The sequence below is a fragment of the Rhinatrema bivittatum genome, chromosome 16 (assembly GCF_901001135.1).
Source record: "Rhinatrema bivittatum chromosome 16, aRhiBiv1.1, whole genome shotgun sequence".
In the NCBI taxonomy this organism is placed as follows: Eukaryota; Metazoa; Chordata; class Amphibia; order Gymnophiona; family Rhinatrematidae; genus Rhinatrema; species Rhinatrema bivittatum.
Genome location: NC_042630.1, coordinates 17,123,833 through 17,142,371, shown reverse-complemented (window position 1 = coordinate 17,142,371; position 18,539 = coordinate 17,123,833). Strand labels below are relative to the sequence as shown.

Genomic DNA, 18,539 nt, shown 5'->3' with positions numbered 1-18,539 from the left:
TCTCCAGAGACAGTCTGTGCTTTCGCTGCGTTTCTGGCAGTGAAGGGCCATCAGAGCTGACTCTTACTGGCAGAAAACGGGGCAGCGGCGGCTATTTTGAATTTAAACGACGATCGCGTTGGCTTGCGGTTGGACGGAGGGGAGCACATTGAATGTTTATCACCTCCTATTTTAGCCCCAGAACACTCTAGTTTGAACGAAAATGATAGTATTCAACCTTCTTTACCCCCGGGGGGGGGGGGGGTATTAAAGCAGCCATTTTCTTCACAATTTATTTTGCTTATGCATAAGGCATATTTGGAAGCTACAGCAGATACAGAAGGTAATCAGCCACCCTCTGCTAAGATTCCTAAGCATGCAGAGGAACCTATGTCACATTTAATTAATATGGGTCAGGATCCTGACTTACAAGACCCACTTCTGGGATCATCAGCTGATACTATTGATGAGGAGGTTATGGAAGCAGCGCTGGTGGAAGGTGATGATCCCCAAGTATTGTGATTGTTTCACAAAGAGGAGTTAGATCTTCTTATTCCTTTTGTACTAGAGGAACTGGCAATTCCAGCACCACAACCAGTAACGGATTCCACTCCTGGGGATCCTGTTCTCGCAGGGATTAGGGCTCCGCCTAAATCTTTTCCTTTTCATCCTAAACTTTTCCAGTTGCTTACTCGAGAATGGGATTTCCCAGAAGCTGGTCTTAAGGTTACTAGAGCTATGGATAAACTTTATCCACTTCCACAAGAATTTTTGGGCTTGCTAAAGGTCCCTCAGGTTGATTCTGCAGTTTCTGCTATTGCTAAGCACACCACAATTCCAGTAACTGGAATTTTCAGGATAGAAAACTTGAGGTTCTTCTTAAGCGTATCTTTGAGGTATCCGCTTTAGGTGTGCGGGCGGCGGTGTGCAGTAGTCTAATGCAGAGGACGACTCTTCGGTGGGTCCAACAATTACTTATCTCTCAGGATTTGCAGTCAGCAGAACTTGAGCAAGCCAATCGTTTAGAATCAGCAGTAGCATACACTGCTGATGCATTATATGACCTATTACGTACTTCGTCTCGTTCTATGGCTTCTGCAGTTTCTGCAAGGAGACTTCTTTGGCTTCGTCATTGGGCAGCTGACGCAACTTCCAAATCTCACTTGGGTTCTTTTCCTTTCAAAGGATCATTACTCTTCGGGAAAGAGTTAGAGCAGCTCATTAAGGATTTGGGAGATAATAAAGTTTAAAAATTACCTGAGGATATACCTCGTTTCTATCGTTCATTCAATACCTTTAGAGGCCATTTTCGGGGCCAGAGAAGATTCCGAACTGGTAGGATTCCATTTTTTTCTACACGTCAACAGCTTTCAAGGGCTCAGGTATGGGCCTATTCCTTTCGTGGGAGATGGCCTCTCCGTTCTAACAGCTCCCAAACTTTTCCATCCTCCAAAACTCCACAATGAAGGTGCGCCAGCCCATTCCTTGGTGCCAGAAATAGGAGGACGTCTCTCACGTTTTCACAGGGAATGGGTCAAAATCACCTCAGACAATTGGGTCCTCAATATTATAAAACAAGGCTATGCTTTGGATTTTGCTCACCCATTAAAGGATCTTTTTCTAGTAACTCCAAGTGGTTCTTTTCTAAAGCAGCAACTTGTTCTTCAAACCTTACATCAGTTGCAGGATTTAGGAGCTATTGTTCCGGTCCCTCTGTCCCAATATGGAACTGGTCGTTACTCCATTTATTTCATTGTTCCCAAAAAGGAAGGAACATGTCGTCCAATGTTAGACTTGAAGGAAGTAAACAAGTCACTTCGGGTTCCTCGTTTCCATATGGAGACCTTGAGATCAGTCATTGCGGCCGTCCACAAAAACAAATTTTTGGCTTCTTTAGATCTGTCAGAAGCTTATCTTCATATACCAATTCAAGAATCCCACCAGAGATATCTTCGTTTCATGGTGTTGGGTGATCACTATCAGTTTCGGGCTCTTCCATTAAGTCTAACAACTGTGCCTCGAGTATTTACCAAGGTAATGGTGGTAGTTGCAGCAGCACTCAGATGAGAAGGGATATTGGTTCATCCCTATCTCGATGATTGGCTCATTCAAGCGAAGTCAAAGACTCTTTGCAAACTAGCGATCCAAAAAGTTCTGCATCTTCTTCATATACTTGGTTGGGTAGTCAACTTCAAGAAAAGTCATCTAGTCCCGACACAAGTTTTGCAGTTTCTGGGTGCATGATTCGATACGGCTGTGGGAAAGGTTTTTCTTCCACAGGACCGGATGATCAAATTGATGTTTCAAGTCCATCGCCTTTTGGATCTAAATTTACCCACGGTATGGGAATATTTACAGGTTCTTGGTTCTATGGCATCCACTCTGGACATGGTCCCCTGGGCTTTTGCACATCTAAGACCTTTGCAAAAGGCATTGCTTTCCAGGTGGGATCCCAAGTCAGAGGAGGTTCATTTTCCTCTACCCCTTCTGGAGCCGGCTCGGTCCAGTTTAAATTGGTGGTTGATACCGCGTCACTTGCAGGAAGGAATGGACCTGGAGCCGCCTCAGTGGATATTAGTGACAACGGATGCCAGCCTTTTTGGTTGGGGAGCTGTATGCCAGTCACATTCGACCCAAGGTCAGTGGACAGCTTCACAAGCCAAGTGGCCCATCAATCATTTGGAAACCAGAGCGGTACGACTAGCTCTCCGCAGATTTCTACCACTTATTCAACATCAGTTGGTGAGGGTTCTCTCTGACAATGCCACGACAGTAGCGTACATCAACAGACAAGGCGGCACGAAAAGTCTGTCGCCATAGAAGCAGACATGCTAATGACCTGGGCCGATTCTCATCTACGCCGGCTAGCGGCATTGCACATAGCAGGAGTAGACAATGTTCAAGCAGACTTCCTCAGTCGTCAGTATCTAGATCCCGGAGAGTGGGAACTTTCCTGGGAGGCAATGAACATTCTCACTCAAAGGCTAGATCTGATGGCTACCCATGTCAATACGAAAGTGGCTCGGTTCTACAGTCGAAGGAGAGAACATGGAGCGGAAGGGGTGGATGCCTTGGTTCTACCTTGGCCCAAAGACATCCTTCTCTATATGTTTCCACCATGGCCACTAATAGGAAAAGTCGTGAGACGATTAGAATACCACGAAGGTCCGGTGATTCTCGTCGCTCCAGAATGTCCTCGCAGACCATGGTATGCGGATCTCATCAACTTAGCGATCGACGGTCCAGTCCACCTAGGCCACCTCAACAACCTCCTTCGACAGGGTCCAATATATTTCAACCAGGCGTTTCACTTTTGTCTAGTGGCCTGGCTTATGAAAGGGGGCAATTAAAAAAGAGAGGCTATCCAGACTCAGTCATCACCACCATGCTTAGTTCGAGAAAACCTTCTACTTCTCTCACCTATGTTAGAGTATGGAAGGTATTTGATGCTTGGTATAGTAAGTCCGGGTTGTCTTCGTGCAGAGCTACAGTTGTAGACATTTTGGCTTTCTTACAAGACGGTTTAAAAAAGGGTCTGGCTTATAATTCGCTCTGCGTTCAAGTTGCGGCAATAGGCTGTTTTCGAGGTAAGGAGAATGGTGTGTCTATTGCTATGCATTAGGATGTTGTCCGTTTTCTCAAAGAAGCCAAACATTTGAAACCACCAATCCGGGCTATCTGTCCATCATGGAATCTGAATTTGGTTCTTCGTAGTCTTTGTGCTCCTCCTTTTGAACCTCTTAAGTGAATAACTTTGAAGGACTTAACGCTCAAGGCAGTGTTTCTCGTATCAATTTGTTCTGCTAGACGCATTTCAGAAATTCAGGCATTGTCTTGCCGTGAGCCTTTCTTGAGAATTTCAGATTCAGGTATATCATTGCGCACAGTACCATCCTTTTTACCCAAAGTGGTTTCCTCTTTTCATCTCAATTAATCTGTTGAATTGCCAGCCTTCCCAGATTTGAATAAATCTTCTTCTCAATCACGAGACTTAAAAAGACTTGATGTCCGCCGAGTGCTTTTACGTTATTTAGAGATCACTAATGTCTTTCGTCTTTCTGACCACCTTTTTGTTCTATGGAGCAGTCCTAAGAAGGGCTATCAGGCTTCTAACGCTACCATTGCACGGTGGTTGAAGGAAGCTATTGCTTCGGCATACATTTGTAACGGTCGTCCAGTTCCTGATGGTCTCAAGGCACATTCGATACGCTCTCAGGCGGCGTCTTGGGCCGAGAGTCATTGTGTTTCACCTCAAGAAATTTGTAGAGCGGCGACTTGGAAATCTTTGCACACTTTTGCCAAACATTATCGTTTGGACGTTCGCGCTCCAGACGTCGACTCTTTCGGCAGTAGTGTGCTGAAGGCGGGACTCTCCGGATCCCACCCCATTTAGGGCAGCTTTGGTACATCCCTACTGTCTGGATTGATCCTGGTACGTACAGGGAAAGGAAAATTAGTTCTTACCTGATAATTTTCATTCCTGTAGTACCAAGGATCAGTCCAGATGCCCGCCCAGTTTTTTTCTGGAGAGTCCACTATTGATTATTGTTTATTTCCTTTTTATATTTTTCCTATGCAATGATTTAAGAAGCTCTGAATATTGTTACATTATTTTTTTTCATGTTTTGTATTTGTTCTATTCATATATATAGTTGATCTAGTCATTGATTATCCTTCTTCATGAGTTTCTGCTTTGTTATTCAAAATACTGGAGGATCGCAGGAGGCACCCTGGGATATGGGAGGTGCTTAGAACTTTGGCCTCTGACTCCACCTGCTGGAAGGGAGACATAACCCTACTGTCTGGACTGATCCTTGGTACTACAGGAACGAAAATTATCAGGTAAGAACTAATTTTCCTTTGGGTTACCTACCGCTCCAAGAACAGTCACCAAAGTAATGGTTTATCAGAGCTAAAATGTTTCAAGAAGGATTCAGAGTTCCCAACAGAGTGGTACAATTTTTAGAAGCATAATCTATTTTGCAAAAAGCAATCTTCACCCAACCCAGTCTCTAGAATATTTGGGTGCACTTTGGTAACTTGAACGATAGCAGAAGGAGGAGGCAAACTCTGACTTTTTCCTTGTGTACAATTTTTTTTACAGTGAACAAATGAATTGCAAAACAAACAAATGATGCAGCTTACCTCAAAATTCATGTAGCATAGAAACATCAAACATAGCAGGTTTTAGCATAGGCTGACTTCCTGCCTGCTCGCTGGGGCATTGCTAACCCTTCTAGACCCTGAGTTCTTATATTCTGTTGAAGGGCTCCTCCCTTCACCAGAATTCCCTGTGGGTCTGGATCATAAGAAGGACTGAGCGAGACAGCTATGCCCGGGCCCTTAAAGTAGTCTGAAGGAGTGTCCTATAGACTCCCTCACATGCACAATGTAATCCCAAGGAGGGCTGCGTATGTCTAACATCAAAGTGCATGATCAAAGTTATCAAACAAATTTTAAAAATTCTCATTATAAACTGCACCAAAGGCATAGGACTGTATTCAAATATTAGTGACAATGACAGCAAGAATAGACAATGGTCCAGAGTACACATGACATCTCTACAAAGTTTTCTCCAGTCTTGTTCTCCACCACACACTGAAAATGATGAGTTTCTTCTCCCTTTCCTCAACTCAGTAAAGAAAAGTCTTGCTTAGTGGTCAAAAGCACAGAACTTAGAAAAAGGTGTAAGTCTAGAACCTCCATCGTGAACATTAGTAACCACAGATGCGAGTTTAACAGAATGGGGAGCACATTGTCAAAAACAAATAGTACCAGGAGTGTGGTCTGAGAAAGAAGCCGCATAATCAGATTGGAAACTAGTTCAATCAGGTTAGCAATATATCACTTTCTCCCTTTATTAAAGGGGAAAGGTGTGAATTGTTTGTGACAATGCAGCAGCAGTTGCATATGTAAACCAGGGAGGGGGGAATGTGAAGTCAGGGAATATTCAGAGTCAAACCACCTATTTCACTGGGTAGAAAGAAATCTACACCAGATTTCTGCAATACATATTGCATGTCAAGAAAACCTTCTGAATCCAGGCAAGTGAGAACTCAGACAAGAGCCGAAGATAGTGAAATAATGGAGAACAACACAGATGGATCTAATGGTGACTTGCAAAAATGCCAAAATCCTTTGATTTTACAGCCAGTGCAAAGAATACAGAAGCTAAGGAATAAATGAACTAGTTTGTCATGGCTGAAAGGAGAGAGAATATATGTTTCCCTGTATGTACCCAGATCAGTCCAGACTCCTGGGTTTATTCATCCCTGCCAGCAGACGGAGACAGAGAAAAGCCTCGCTGACAATGCTTAAAAGCCCTGTTGCCACCTGCAGTAGCTTAGTATTTCTCTAGCAGATGGCTGGTGCATAAACCTGGAGTCTTTCTTTACTCTTGCTCTCAGTTTCAGGACCGGTCCCGTTTTTGAGACAGCAGGCGGTCGCGTCCTTCCAGATGTCCGGTTGGTTCGCAGTCACAAAAGTCTTTTCAACCGCGGGGTTTGAATTGGGGTCAGTCCTTTCATGGTGGATGAAGGCCTTTCAGAGCTTCCTCGGCGGGGGGCCACTGCGGTCAAGTCCTCCCAATGAAGTGAGGCTGATCCACTCCACTATTCCCTGTATAGGGGGCCGGCTGGTGGAATTCTACGGGAGTGGACCAAGATTACACAGGATCAATGGGTTCTCTGAGTGATAAGAGACTGTTACGCTTTAGAGTTTACACGTCCCGTTCACGACCTTTTCTTAGTCTCCCCCTGCGGTACCACTCCATTTATTTCGTGGTACCGACAAAGGAGGGTACATTTCATCCCATCCTGGACCTCAAGTCAGTCAATGTGTCCTTAAAGAGACCGCAGTTCCGAATGGAGACTTTACGGTCAGTAAATGTAGCGGTGTGCTCGCGGGAGTTTTTGGCCTCCCTGGATCTGACGGAAGCGTATTTACACATTCCCATTCGTCTGGACCATCAGCATTTTCTGAGATTCGCAGTGCTGGGTCAGCATTTCCAATTCCAAGCTCTCCCCTTTGGACTGGCCACGGCTCCTCGCACATTCACCAAGGTGTAATGATGGTGGTGGCGGTGGCGGCAGCTCTTCGCCGCGAGGGAGTGTTGGTGCACCCGTATCTCAATGATTGCTTGATTCGGGAGAAATCATTGGAGGGTTGCCGTTCGGCAATCCAGAAAGTGATTCGTCTGCTAGAGTCTCTTGGCTGGGTGGTCAATCGGGCGAAAAGTCATCTAGAGCCATCACAGATGCTAGACTACTTCAGGGCTCGTTTCGACACGAGACAAGGCAGAGTGTTCCTCACACAGGAGAGAATGGTCAAGGTGCAATCACAAGTTCCCTATACGTACCCGGATCAGTCCAGACACCTGGGTTGTGACTCCGCACCAGCAGATGGAGACAGAGCAAAACTTGAGCCAGCCTATTGAGGTGGCTACAGTCGTCCAATCTACAGCATGGAGTCAGTCTCGAAGTCCTGGAATGGGTGGTTCTCACTACTGATGCCAGTCTCTCTGGTTGGGGAGCGGTCTGTGAGCAACAATCTGCCCAGGCATTTGGTCGACGGTGGAAGCCTCGTGGCCTATCAATCGGTTGGAGACCAGAGCGGTTCGGCTGGCACTTCAAACCTTTCTCCGCCTCGTTCAGGGTCATTCAGTCAGGGTTCTGTCGGACAACGCCACAACAGTTGCTTACATCGATCATCAGGGCGGGACCAAGAGCCAGGGGGTGGTGCTGGAAACTCAGGAATTGTTTCAATGGGCAGAGCATTATCTCGTTCAGCTAGCGGCTTCTCATATCGCAGGTGTAGACAACGTCCAGGCCGATTTCCTCAGCTGTCAGATCTTAGATCTAGGTGAGTGGGAGTTGGCGGAGTCCGCGATGTGGCTCATCCAAAGAAGGTGGGGCCATCCCCACGTTGATTTGATGGCAACTTGAATCAATACGAAAGCTCCTCGGTTCTTCAGTCAGAGGAGGGAGTACGGAGCCGAGGCAGTCGACGCTCTGGTAGTGCCTTGGCCTCGGGGAATCTTGTTGTATGTGTTTCCGCCATGGCCTCTGGTGGGCAAAGTCTTGCGCCGAATAGAGAAGCACCCCGGGGAGGTGATCCTTGTAGCTCCGGAATGGCCACGTCGTCCATGGTTTGCAGATCTAGTCATTCTAGCAGTGGATGATCCATTGCGTCTCAGTCATCTTCCGGATCTCCTCCGTCAAGGTCCCATATTTCCGACCAGGCAGATCGCTTTTGTCAAGTGGCTTGGCTTTTGAAAGGCGTCGCTTAAGGCTGAGAGGATATCCAGAACCAGTGATAGTTATGCTTTTACAGGCTAGACAGCAGTCTACTTCCCTCTAATATGTTCGAGCCTGGAAAGTGTTTGAAGCTTGGTGTACCAACCGAGGTATCCATGCGGTTCAAGCCTCCATTTCTCAAGTCTTGTCTTTCCTTCAGGACAGTTTAGCTAAAGGTCTTGTGTTTAATTCTCTTAGAGTGCAGGTAGCGGCTTTTGCCTGCTTACAAGGAAAGATTGAGGGTTATTCCCTATCTTCTCATCCGGATGTACAGAGGTTTCTTCGGGGAGTTAAGAATTTGCGTCCTCCGGTGCGTAAAGTGTGTCGTCCCTGAAACCTTAATCTTGTTCTGCGCGTATTGTGTGATGCTCCATTTGAACCAATTCTGAGAGTGACCCTTAAGGATCTGACTCTTAAGGTGGTGTTCTTGGTGGCCATTTGTTCCGCAAGGAGGATTTCGGAATTGCAAGCCTTGTCGTGTAGGAATCGGTTTCTTCAGATATCTGATTCAGGGATTACATTGCGTATGGTTCCTTCCTTTGTCCCAAAGGTGGTCTCTGCTTTTCATGTTAATCAGACTATCGAACTCCCAGCGTTTGCAGGCTTGGATGATTCTACGCAGCATGCTCAGGAACTTAAGCTGTTGGATGTCCGCAGAACCTTGCTTCGCTATCTCAAGGTTACTAATGATTTCAGGAGATCTGATCATCTTTTTGTTTTATGGAGCAGATCAAAGAAAGATACTTATGCCTCCAAAGCAAATATTGCTAGATGGCTTAAGGAAGCTATTGGGTCGGCATACATTCTCAAGGGCCGTCAAGTTCCTGTGGGTTTGCGTGCCCACTCAACACGGGCTCAGGCCGCTTCATGGGCAGAGGCTCAGTTGGTGTCTCTGCAAGAGATTTGCAGAGCAGCGACTTGGAAGTCGCTGCATACTTTTGCAAGGCATTACCAATTGGATTTGGGATTGTCTGATTCCTGATCCTTTGGGGAAAGTGTCTTGCGAGCGGGAGTCTCCAGGCCCCACCCTCTCTAGGAAGCTTTGGTACATCCCAGGAGTCTGGACTGATCTGGGTACTTACAAGGAAAAGAAAATTGGTTCCTACCAGCTAATTTTCATTCCTGTAGTACCAATGGATCAGTCCAGAGCCCACCCGGGTTGGAGGGGAGAGTCTTCCACTCAGCTATAATCTTTCAGCAAACTTCTGTTCTTTGTTGGTAACTTACAAGTTTTTTCAAGTTTTTTGTTACGTTTTTTTTAGTCTGTTTATTGCACATAGTGTTTTCAGCTTGGGTACAGATCAATACTGAGCTACTGCAGGTGGCACCAGGGCTTTTAAACAGTGTCAGCGAGGCTTTTCTCTGTCTCTATCTGCTGGCAGGGATGAATAAACCCAGGAGTCTGGACTGATCAGTTGGTACTACAGGAACGAAAATTAGCAGGTAAGAACCAATTTTCTTTTCTTTCTTTTCTTTTCCCCACCATGGTCATTAATAGGATGTACGCTAATAAAAATATTTTCACCAGGTTGGTCTTTGGTTTATATATTTGAAGTAGCATTTGAACTCACCTATTCCTTAAGTTAAATTTTGCTTAACTTATGCTCCAGATTAATTGAACTAGGATCTTCTTTTTCCTTATAACTGGCAAATGTATAAAGAATTTCTTTGTATTAGTTTTCTTTTTGTATTGATCATGTTTTGGTCAATTATATATGCAAAATTGCCATGTAATTGACATGTTTAATTGTTGTCAAAAGTTTATAAATTGCATAAATAAAAAATTAAAAAAAAAAAAAAATAGAGAAGGAAAAAGCTTGAGTGATTCTAGTAGCACCAGATTGGTCAAGAAAAGCCATGATATGCAGATCTAATGAGATTATAAATCAAACAACTGCTACAATTTCCAGGATCCCAAACTCTTCTGAAACATGGACCAATTTTAATGGAAGACTCATCTCCATGTCATCTTATGGCATACCTCTTGAAAGGTCAAGATGAAGCAGAAAAGGCTACTCTCTCCCTCTGTGATTGCTACCTTTTTGAAAGCATGAAAAAATTCAACATCTCTAGCATATGTACACAAATGGACATATTGGGGGTAATTTTCAAAGGAGTTACGTGCATAAATGTAACTACTATTGTAGCAATTTTCAAAAGCCATTTACTCACGTAAAGTGCACTTATGAGAGTAAATCCTATGGACGATTCAATGGCATATATTGTAGCAATTTTCAAAAGCCCACTTACTCGAGTAAAGTGCATTTACATGCGTAAAACCCAGTTTTACGCATGTAAATGCTTTTTAAAATCAGGCCCATTGTAAAAAACTATTAGTCTCATCCTGGCAGGCAGAAATTCAAATATTTTAAATTTTCTACAAAAAGTTTAGAAAAAGGTTTAGCACTCAGCTCTTTAAAAGTTCAAGTAGCAGCAGTTTCTTGTTCTAGAGGTCGAATCAAAGGGAATAGAGTAGTATCCCATTCAGATATTGTTTATTTTCTGCATGGGTAAAGAGATTACATCCACCACTTAGAGCGACTGTTCCTCAATGGCACCTAAAGGCTCTAGGAAAACCTGCATTCAAACCATTAAAAAATGCAACACTTAAGGATTTTTCATTGAATACAGTCTTTCTAGTTGCTGTTTCATCAGCAAGATGTATTTCTGAGATACAGGCACTATCTTGTCACAGACCCTGTCTTAAACTTTACAACAAATATGGTAGCTATACATCCAGTTCATTTATACCAAAGGTAATCTCTAGTTTTCATCTAAATGAGACAATTGCATTGCCAGCTTTCTCAAAAAAAGAATGGAAGGAAAGAATAGATCTTTGAAGTATCTGTACTTAAGATGTATTCTCTAAGATATTTAGAAATAAGTTTTTTTAGCAAAATAAATTTGTATTATTTGGTGGAGGAAGGAAATGATTACTACAGCATATGTACTGAGGGTAGTGAGGTTCCAGATATAATTAGAACACAATCTTCATCTTGAGCAGAGGGTGGGACTGTACATCCTATAAAGCAGCCATAAGAATGCTTTGCATTCTTTTAGAAAGCATTATAGTTCGGATGTTTTTGCAAAGAAAAACACTGCTTTTGGAGCAAGCATACTCAAAGTGAATTTAATATCCACTCTCCCACAGTTATTGGGCTTTGGTAAGTCCCAATCATTCTGGACTGGTATAGCAGGATGAAAAAGGAGGAGAAACCCATCTGGGAAGTTAAAACATAAAAGAATATAGATATTTTATAGTAAATGAGGAAATAAAAAAATAGAAAAAGATATAAAGTCATTTAACATCGGATCTTCATCTATTAAAAAATGTTAATTTGTTATAAGTTTTATAATTAGTAATATTTATGTAGTTTAAAATCTGCTTTGTCATGGGAATACTGGTTTTAAATGTCATTTCATCACACAAAAGTAGAGATGATGTCACAGAAAATTCATGTGCTCTGCCTCCATCTGCTGGAAGGAGAACATAATCCAATCATTCTGGACTGGTGTAGCAGGACTAAAAGAAAGGAAATTAACAGGTAAGTTTAAATTTCTCCTCTTAAATCATACTTTTGGCCTGGCATGGTCTCTGTTGGGAGTCTATATTCTCAACAAGTGTGTCTGTTTCAACCCATTTTTATAACCTTTCCTTGCCCAGACATTACTGGAAGCTACAGCCATGATTCTCTCTGGATCTTGGTACACATGCATCCTAGTTCCAGCCACTAGAAGGTTGATTCTCTAAAATGTATTAACCTGTGCTGCTGTTAACATGCATTACTGCTTAAATTCTAAGAGCTAAATTTTAAAAGGGCCGCATGGACATCCATGTGGCACTGTCCCGGCCAGCTCCCGGCCCGCCCCTTATTAAAAATCTGGCACATCTGTGCATACCGGGTGAAATGCACGTGGCCGGGCTGCTATGAAAATGCACGCATGCGGCCCAGCTGTGCTCTTATCTCCAGGCATTTGGGCATGCCAGGGATTGAAAATTTTTCCATAGGTTGGTACCTGAGGCAATGAGAGATAAAGTGACTTGTCAGGGGTGTGTTAGTGAGGTAGCAGATCTGATCCCTGATCTCCTTATTCTCAGGTCATTATTCTAACCAGCCAACTCCTTTGTATGCCTTTCACAGGTGCAATCGGCCATTGTGGAACGGGCGAAGAAGGACAACGTGCCTGAGACCCCGGAATGTCTCTTTAATTATCTGATTGAGCGAGTGCGCAACAACCTGCACATCGTTCTATGCATGAGTCCCGTTGGGGACTCCTTCAGGTAACACAGTGGGAGGTTCAGGAGCAGGTGGTAGGCACTGTTATAGCAAACAAACGTGATGCTCAGGATATAAGCTACAGACTGAACACATCTTGAGCTTTGCAGGCCATTGTTGTTCTGCAGTAGCTGTGTGAAAAAACCCACAAAGAAGGTAATTTAAACTAGGTAGTGGGTGTGTGATGTGAGTTGAGAGTCTCAGATGGCCTGAAAGATTTGTGTTTCCACAGTGACTTCTGTCATCAGATACACATTCCAAATGCATGGTACCTGTGCTGGCAATTTGGACTAGCACTGAAAGGTGCTAAGGTTTGATTAGTGAGTTCATGCATTAACCATGACCTGCAGTCTAGAATGCAAACCAAAAATGGTGGATTGCAAAGCAGGCTTGGCCAACAATTTATATGGTTAAATTTATTTATGGGAAACACTACAATAATTTACATCTAAAAGCTGAAATTTATTAACATGGAGGTAGATATTCAAAAGACATTTATATGGATAACTGAAAAGTTATCTGTCCATATGGCAAAACAGCGTTATTCATCACCATGTGCGGTTACATTCTAGTTGCATAACAGGTTATATGCTAGAATGTAGCCACATAAATTGGAGGTGGATGGGAGGCATTTTCAGGAGGAGTGGAGTTAGCTGCATTATGGCATTATGTGGCTTTCTCTGGTCACACCATAGGACTGTCCTAAAGTTAACCGATATACTTATCCGGCTAACTTTAGGATAGCTAGGTATATTCATTGGTGCTGCCTCGCTGTTGAATATTCTAGTTAAGTTAGCCAGATAGGTGTATCTGGATAACTTTTCTAGCCACTCTGTGGCTGAATATCAATCCCCTGAAGTTTAAAAATGTGCAATTTCTTTTGGGTTGTCTGATAATTTGCTCCCCATAACATCCTTTCTGGTTTTCATGGCCTTGTGTTTTTTATGTCTGCAGTCTAGCATTAAGTCCACCATGTATGCTAGATGGACTTTGAAAATGGGGCGACTCAGCATCCTGCATTTCAAGGTTCAGATCCATATTTATTTGGTTTCACAATGATTCTTCCTTGGATTTTGTACCCACAGGAACCGGCTGCGTCAGTACCCAGCTCTGGTGAATTGCACCACCATTGATTGGTTCTCAGAGTGGCCACAGGAAGCGCTGCTGGAGGTGGCTGAGAGGTATCTGGAGGGAGTTGATCTAGGCACCATGGAAAAGGTAAAAGATGGGTGTGATGGGTTTGCTCTGGAGTTTTATAAGAAATTCTCACAGGAGGTGGCCCCTCTTATGCTAAATACCTTTGATTTTCTTCAAAACAATCCTCAGACAAATAGCTCCTTGCTAAAGGCAAATATTGTGCTTATTCTTAAAAAAGATTGTGATAGCACTGACCCTGGGTCCTATAGGCCTATTTCGTTACTGAACTCTTGATATTAAGGTATTGGCTAAAATTATGCAAATGAGACTGATGTCAGAAATAGAGGACTTAGTTCAACCCAACCAAACTGGTTTCATTAAGGGGAGGATATCAACAACAAATTACTTAACACTATTTCTGGCTAAGTGGGACAAGATTGCTGGGGCAGTGGTTGCTTTAGACGCTGAAAAGGCCTTTGTTAGATTGCAATGGCCATTTATGTTCTCAGTGCTGGAGAGGTTTGGTCTTCCAAAGACATTTCAGGCCTAGATATAAGCGTTATGCCACTGTCCCAAGGCCAGCAATCTACATTGTTTCCTATTTTAAGTGGCACCCAACAGGATTGTCCCTTGTCCTCCCACTCTTCGATTTAGCCATTGAAAACCTGGCCATACACACCCGATTGTGTTGGGATCTTTTGTGGGAGGGGAAGAACACGTTATATCCTTAAATTCGGACAATATTCTGTTTTTATTGTCCGCTAAATGTTCTTGCCAAAGAGTTCTTGACTTTGTTAAAGATAACGGTTGGATGTCAGTTATAAAATTAATTTTCAGAAATCAGAAGTATTTCCTGTGGGGGCAGCTACACTGGGGAACATTTCCCAGTACTTTCTGCCCTTTAAATTAGTAGAGAATGGTTTACTTACTTAGGGATCAAAGTGACTGGGGATTTCTCAGCTCTGTAGGTAAAATTATTATCCCAGGACAAGCAGGATGATAGTCCTCACATATGGGTGACATCATCGATGGAGCCCTGACATGGAAAAACTTATGTAAAGTTTCTAGAAACTTTTGACTGGCACACTGAGCCCACTGAGCATGCCCAGCATGTCATGATATTCTCAGCCACAGGGGTCTCCCTTCAGTCTCTTTTTTCCGCGTTGCTGTAAGCCTCGCATGATAGGAGCTCTGTGAGTTTTCCTCACACGTTTTCCGCACAGAAAATATAACTTTTCAGTCACAAAATTGTCTACTTGGGTCTCCCTTCAACATACCGTTCGGTGAGTACTTTTTGAGTCAGTTTTTCGGTCGATTCCGGTCACCTTTTACTTGGTACCTGCAAGCCATCGACCGTTACCCTGCCTGTTTTTTTACCATGGCCTCGAGATTCAAAAAATGTCCAGATTGTACCCGAACAATATCAATAACAGACCCACATGACATTTGCGTTTTATGCCTGGGATCAGGCCACAATGTCCGTGCATGTATTACCTGCGCCCAGATGACACCGAAGGGCAGGCATGCCTGTTTGGATAAAATGGAGGAGCTGTTTAAAAAGATCACCCCATCGTCATCTTCGACATCATCACCGAAGAAATCAACACTCTGTTGAAAAACATTGAGGAAAGAAAAAGGCCCATGACCGTCCATCACCGGCCCCATCCGGATCTTCAATAGTGTCTTCATCAATATCCACTAGAAAGCATTGTGAAAAGAGACGCCATCGACACCGTTCTGTCTCCGTTCCAATGGGAGAAATGGTATCCGCATTGGCACCGAAGGACATCGAGCCGATGCTGAAGCGGATCCGTGTATTAGAGCCGCCATGCCCCTCTGTATCTGAGATACCGAGGTGCTCTCCACCGGGATCGGTATCAGAGACTGTGCCACCATCCTTCTCCTGTGACAGTGGACCCAGTCCCAGTTTCCAGGGAAGAAGTGACTTCCATGGTTCAACAGGTGATCATCGAGGCTTTTCAAAAATTCCAGCCTCCTTCGATGCCAGCACCGGTACAATCACCAACACCGGCACTGACGCCAGAACCGTCGATCTTTCAACCTCTGCTAAATAGAATCGACGCCTTAATCGGTGCCTTTCCAGCACTGATACTGATGCCACCAATGGCTCCCCCGATGCAGCCATCGACATCATTGATCCCTAAAAATTCATCGATGATTCCTTCAATTCCTATTCCAGGCTCATCGGTGGACGATGGAAGGGTCTCTGATTCCTTCCCAGGGCCATCGGGTCTTCAAAACCTCCGTGCACCTTCATTACCTTCGATGCCACTCTCGGATCCATTGATGCCTTCACGACCTGGTCCATCGGGCGATGCCGGCCATCGATTACCATCGATGCCTTTCGATTCCCCATCGATGCCTTTTCTGCCTCTTTCGATGCCAAAACAGATTCCAAGTCAACCATCGAAGTCTGCTTCTAAAACAAAACATCCTCTTCCAAAATACAACTTGGATCCCTCTGGATCATATTTTCAGCCTCACTATAGTCCTTGGGAGGATGTAGACATTGACACTGATACCAAAGATTTAGAATCAGAACCTTCCCCACCAGAAGAGAGAAGGAAGTCTCCTCCTGAGGACCTAGCCTTTGCAAATTTCATAAAGGAAATGGCAGATGCAATTCCCTTTGATTTGCTTACTGAAGACGATACAAGACATAAAACTCTTGAAGTGTTACAATTTGCAGATGCACCAAAGGAGGTGATGGCGATACCCATTCATGAAGTGCTTCTGGAACTTCAGCATCGATTATGGGAACATCCTTGCTCTGTACCTGCTGTAAACAGAAGAACAGACGCAACATACCTGGTCCAACATACCCCAGGTTTCCAGAAACCACAATTGCCACACCACTCAGTGGCCGTTGAATCGGCTCAGAAAAAAGCCAGGAAGCAAAAATCACACTCTTCTACCCCACCAGGAAAAGAACAGAAGTTCTTAGATGGCTTAGGAAGAAAGGTTTTTCAGGGATCCATGCTGGTGTCCAGAATTGCGACATACCAGCTATATATGACGCAATATAAAAGAAACTTGTGGAAACAAGTTCAAGATATTGCTGATAACCTCCCTCAACAACAGCAGCTGTCACTAAACACTCTGATTGCCAAAGGCCTCGAGTCCGGCAAACACGAAATACTGGCAGCCTATGACTCCTTTGAAACATCTGCCCATCTGTCAGCCGCTGGAATCAGTGCACGGAGGGGGGCTTGGCTCAAGGCCTCGGACCTCAGGTTACAAGTCCAAGAGAGACTGGCAAATCTCCCTTGTACTGGAGACAATCTCTTTGGAGAAAAAATTCAGGACACTGTCTCCCAACTAAAAGATTACCACGAGACACTCCGTTAGCTCTCCAGATTGCCATCGGATCAGCCGTTCTCAGTACAAAAACCCACCAGAAGGGACACTAGGAGGCCATTCTATAGGCCAAGAAGGTACTATCCACCTACGTCTTCAGCACGTCCCTACCATCCACCACAAAGAGGACGTCCACGCCAGCCAAAGCAGGCAAAAACCCAGCCACCTCCACAAACAGGACCAGCAGCTGGTTTTTGAAGAACATCAAGAGAACAGAAGCCTCTCCATCAATCCCATGCCCCACTTACATGTAGGAGGTCGACTCTATCATTTCAAAAACCAATGGAGTCTCATCACCAAAGATCAATGGGTATTAGCCATACTGAATCGGGGATACCATCTCAAATTCAACACAATACCCCCGCATTCTCCACCCATCCCACTTTGGATATGCACTGTCATCACATCTCAACTTCAAGTAGAACTCTCAACCCTGCAGACTGCCAGGGCTATCGGACCAGTTCCCCGGTCTCAACAAGGCAAAGGGTTCTATTCCTGCTATTTCCTAATTCCAAAGAAAACAGGCGGCCTTCGCCCCATCTTAGACCTCCGCAATCTCAACAAACTTCTTCAAAAGGAAAAGTTCCGGATGGTATTCCTGGGAACCATCCTTCCTTTGCTTCAACGGGGAGATTGGCTCTGTTCTCTAGATCTTCAAGACGCCTATGCACACATACCCATTTCCACACAACATCGCAAGTACTTACGATTTGTCGTGGGAAAACATCATTACCAGTATCGAGTCCTGCCATTTGGACTCGCCTCTGCACCTCGAGGATTCACAAAATGTCTAGCAGTGGCTGCTGCACATCTAAGAAAAAACAGCATTCATGTTTTTCCCTACCTAGACGATTGACTAAATCAGAAGTCCATCCAGACAGGGAGCTCTGTCTGCCTTAAAAAGCATAATAACACTATTACACTCCCTGAAATTTCTAATCAACTATCAAAAATCCCACATCGAGCCGTCTCAGCTCCTCAAGTTCATTGGAGCAAACCTTGACACCACAGTGGCAAAAGCTTTTCTTCCAAACGACCGTGTCAACAATCTAGCACGCTTGGCGAACTCTATAACCCACTGCCAGTTCGCCTCTGCCCATCAACTTCTACTGCTACTAGGACACATGGCCTCTACAGTACTTGTTACCCCTATGGCGAAGTTAGCCTTGCAAAGAACTCAATGGACTTTAAAATCTTAATGGTTCCAAGCTTGCCAACCACTGTTGTACACAATTCAAATCACCCACCAATTATGCCTTTCGCTTCACTGGTTGACAAACCAAACTGCCTTGAAAGCTGGTCTAACATTCCAGCAATCAACTCCGTAAGTCATCTTGACCACGGATGCCTCCAACTTGGGATGGGGAGCACACGTCAACAACCTTCAAACACAAGGTACGAGGACTACGCTCGAAATGAAGTGTCAGATAAACTTCTTATAACTTCGAGCGATGCGTTATGCCCTTTATGCCTT

General features: G+C 44.2%; 1 protein-coding gene across 2 annotated transcripts in view; it reads left to right on the top strand.

The window, feature by feature from the left end:
- Positions 1 to 18,539, top strand: part of DNAH2 (dynein axonemal heavy chain 2) — a 392,322-nt gene that overhangs the window by 254,332 nt on the left and 119,451 nt on the right. For both annotated transcript variants that reach the window (XM_029581921.1, XM_029581922.1), the window contains 2 exons: positions 12,416 to 12,555; positions 13,636 to 13,768. In XM_029581921.1, the coding sequence (XP_029437781.1) occupies positions 12,416 to 12,555; positions 13,636 to 13,768 (273 nt within the window). The remainder of the gene's footprint in view (positions 1 to 12,415; positions 12,556 to 13,635; positions 13,769 to 18,539) is intronic.